We start from the raw sequence: 1,690 nt of genomic DNA on the forward strand, positions 1-1,690 counted from the left end.
CAGGTTCCCAAACGAAGAAAAAAACATCTTCATTTTCCTTGTAACAGAAACGGCGCATCTAACGGTTGATTTCAACACCCCAACTACCTGTCGCTTTCCACTCCTCTTGATGTCATGCACCTAGCGTCGTCTCCTCTCTCTCTCTCTCCCTCCCTCTCTCTCCTCTCTCTCCCTCTCTCTCTCTCTCTCTCCCTCTTTGTATATATAGCCTGCCAGCCTGAGTTTACCCCTTTGCAAAAGGCATTCGTTCATAAACATCGCGTGAACCTAATACCCTCCAGTTTTGCTTTCTTGCTTCACCTGCTGTGAGCTCAACAACCATGGAGGACTTAGTAGTCGGTAGCCCATCTTTCAGGAGCGTCCTTAGCTGTAGTGAAGGGCAGGCTCAATCAGGAGAGAGTTCTTGGACGGATTACTTTGTGGATTTCATGTTATCCGAGGAGGAGAAGAAGAGACAAGCAGATGCTAGTTCGTACTGCGCTACGGAAGACGAAGGCAAATATGATGGCGATGGAAGTTGCCGTGAGGAGGAGGAAGAGGAGGATTCCATGGTCTCTGATGCCGCGTCTCATGCCCCATGGCCTACTGCCGCACTGCTACCTGGCAGGTACAAGGAGTTGAAGAAGCTCAAGAAGAAGCCTTTCAGCAAGGCCCTGGATCATGATGGTTCCCTGGAGGATACTGCAAGCTCTCCAGTGAATAGCCCAAAGGTTAGTTACATCTTACAAAGCATTATATTACTTTCCTCTTAATTTCTGTTGTTAATATAAAGTCAGACTGCTTGTGATGTTAATTTGGCTCTTTTTGGGTTCCTTCTTTAAGGTCAGTGCTGTGTCACAGCTGGAATTGAGTCCTAAAAGGAGGTGCAACATCAGGGACCTCACCAAGGTATGCTAGCTGGAAATTAATTCATCTCTTTTTTTTAAAAAAAAAGATAACCTTGAGCTGTATACAATATATATAGGAGTACTTGTTTGGTCATTACTACTATTTGTTGCTTGTAGAGCATCAATTTATTTCTTGGTTTCTTTTATTATATATAAAAGATTCTCTTTTGCATGAAGGGAGTTGGAATTGGCGATGATCACGGAGGAGAGGGGATGGACTGTACAGATGCAGCTATGGAAGGAGCGAGATTTGCTGATCAGAGTCAGACGAGTATAGCTCCATGTGCAGAGCTGGAGGACAAGGGGATTTGTTTGTTCCCCTTTTCCGTGCTGCTACACTACCATGGGCCAAACTGAGAAAAATCAATGTATGAATGGACAGCATATGTAGTGTTTCACAGCTTACACTCTATGCACGTGTGGGATAGATGCCAAAAAAATGTGATACTGTGGATATGTTTTTCCTTAATGAAGATATGTGAATATTACTATATATATTACTATTACTCGCGCGTACTCATGTGTCATGGTGGTTTCATTTCCATTTTGTCTACTCACAAGTATGTTAATCAGATATTAGTGATTATATATGAGTGCATGCATGGGACTATCAGTTTCCCACTACTTCATATCATATCCAAAATGTTATGGAAAACAAGGGTAAAAGCAAAAGTTTTTTTTTATGAAATTAAGGAATTGTATTTTTATGAATACGTTCATACTCTACTATAAGGTAAGATGCATCAATGCAGATCCAGTTTTGCTATGGTTATCCATCGGTCTAAGAAGAAATATGTCCCAGC

At 42.1% G+C, this 1,690-nt stretch overlaps 1 protein-coding gene across 1 annotated transcript; it reads left to right on the plus strand.

Moving 5' to 3' along the window:
- Positions 1 to 224: 224 nt before the first annotated feature.
- LOC136546852 (vascular-related unknown protein 1-like) lies at positions 225 to 1,393 on the plus strand. The gene is made up of 3 exons (XM_066538821.1): positions 225 to 710; positions 823 to 888; positions 1,065 to 1,393. The coding sequence occupies exons 1-3, from the start codon at positions 321 to 323 to the stop codon at positions 1,242 to 1,244; spliced, it is 636 nt and encodes a 211-aa protein (XP_066394918.1). The 5' UTR covers positions 225 to 320; the 3' UTR covers positions 1,245 to 1,393.
- Positions 1,394 to 1,690: the final 297 nt, after the last annotated feature.

This window comes from Miscanthus floridulus, chromosome 3 (genome assembly GCF_019320115.1).
Source record: "Miscanthus floridulus cultivar M001 chromosome 3, ASM1932011v1, whole genome shotgun sequence".
NCBI lineage: Eukaryota > Viridiplantae > Streptophyta > Magnoliopsida > Poales > Poaceae > Miscanthus > Miscanthus floridulus.

Excerpts from the sequence above, each read along its gene's own strand:
- LOC136546852 (XM_066538821.1), top strand. The coding sequence starts at position 321 with ATGGAGGACTTAGTAGTCGGTAGCCCATCTTTCAGGAGCGTCCTTAGC. Across the intron at positions 711-822 it reads CTCCAGTGAATAGCCCAAAG|GTCAGTGCTGTGTCACAGCT; the intron begins GTTAGTTACATC and ends TCCTTCTTTAAG. Across the intron at positions 889-1,064 it reads ACATCAGGGACCTCACCAAG|GGAGTTGGAATTGGCGATGA; the intron begins GTATGCTAGCTG and ends TTTTGCATGAAG.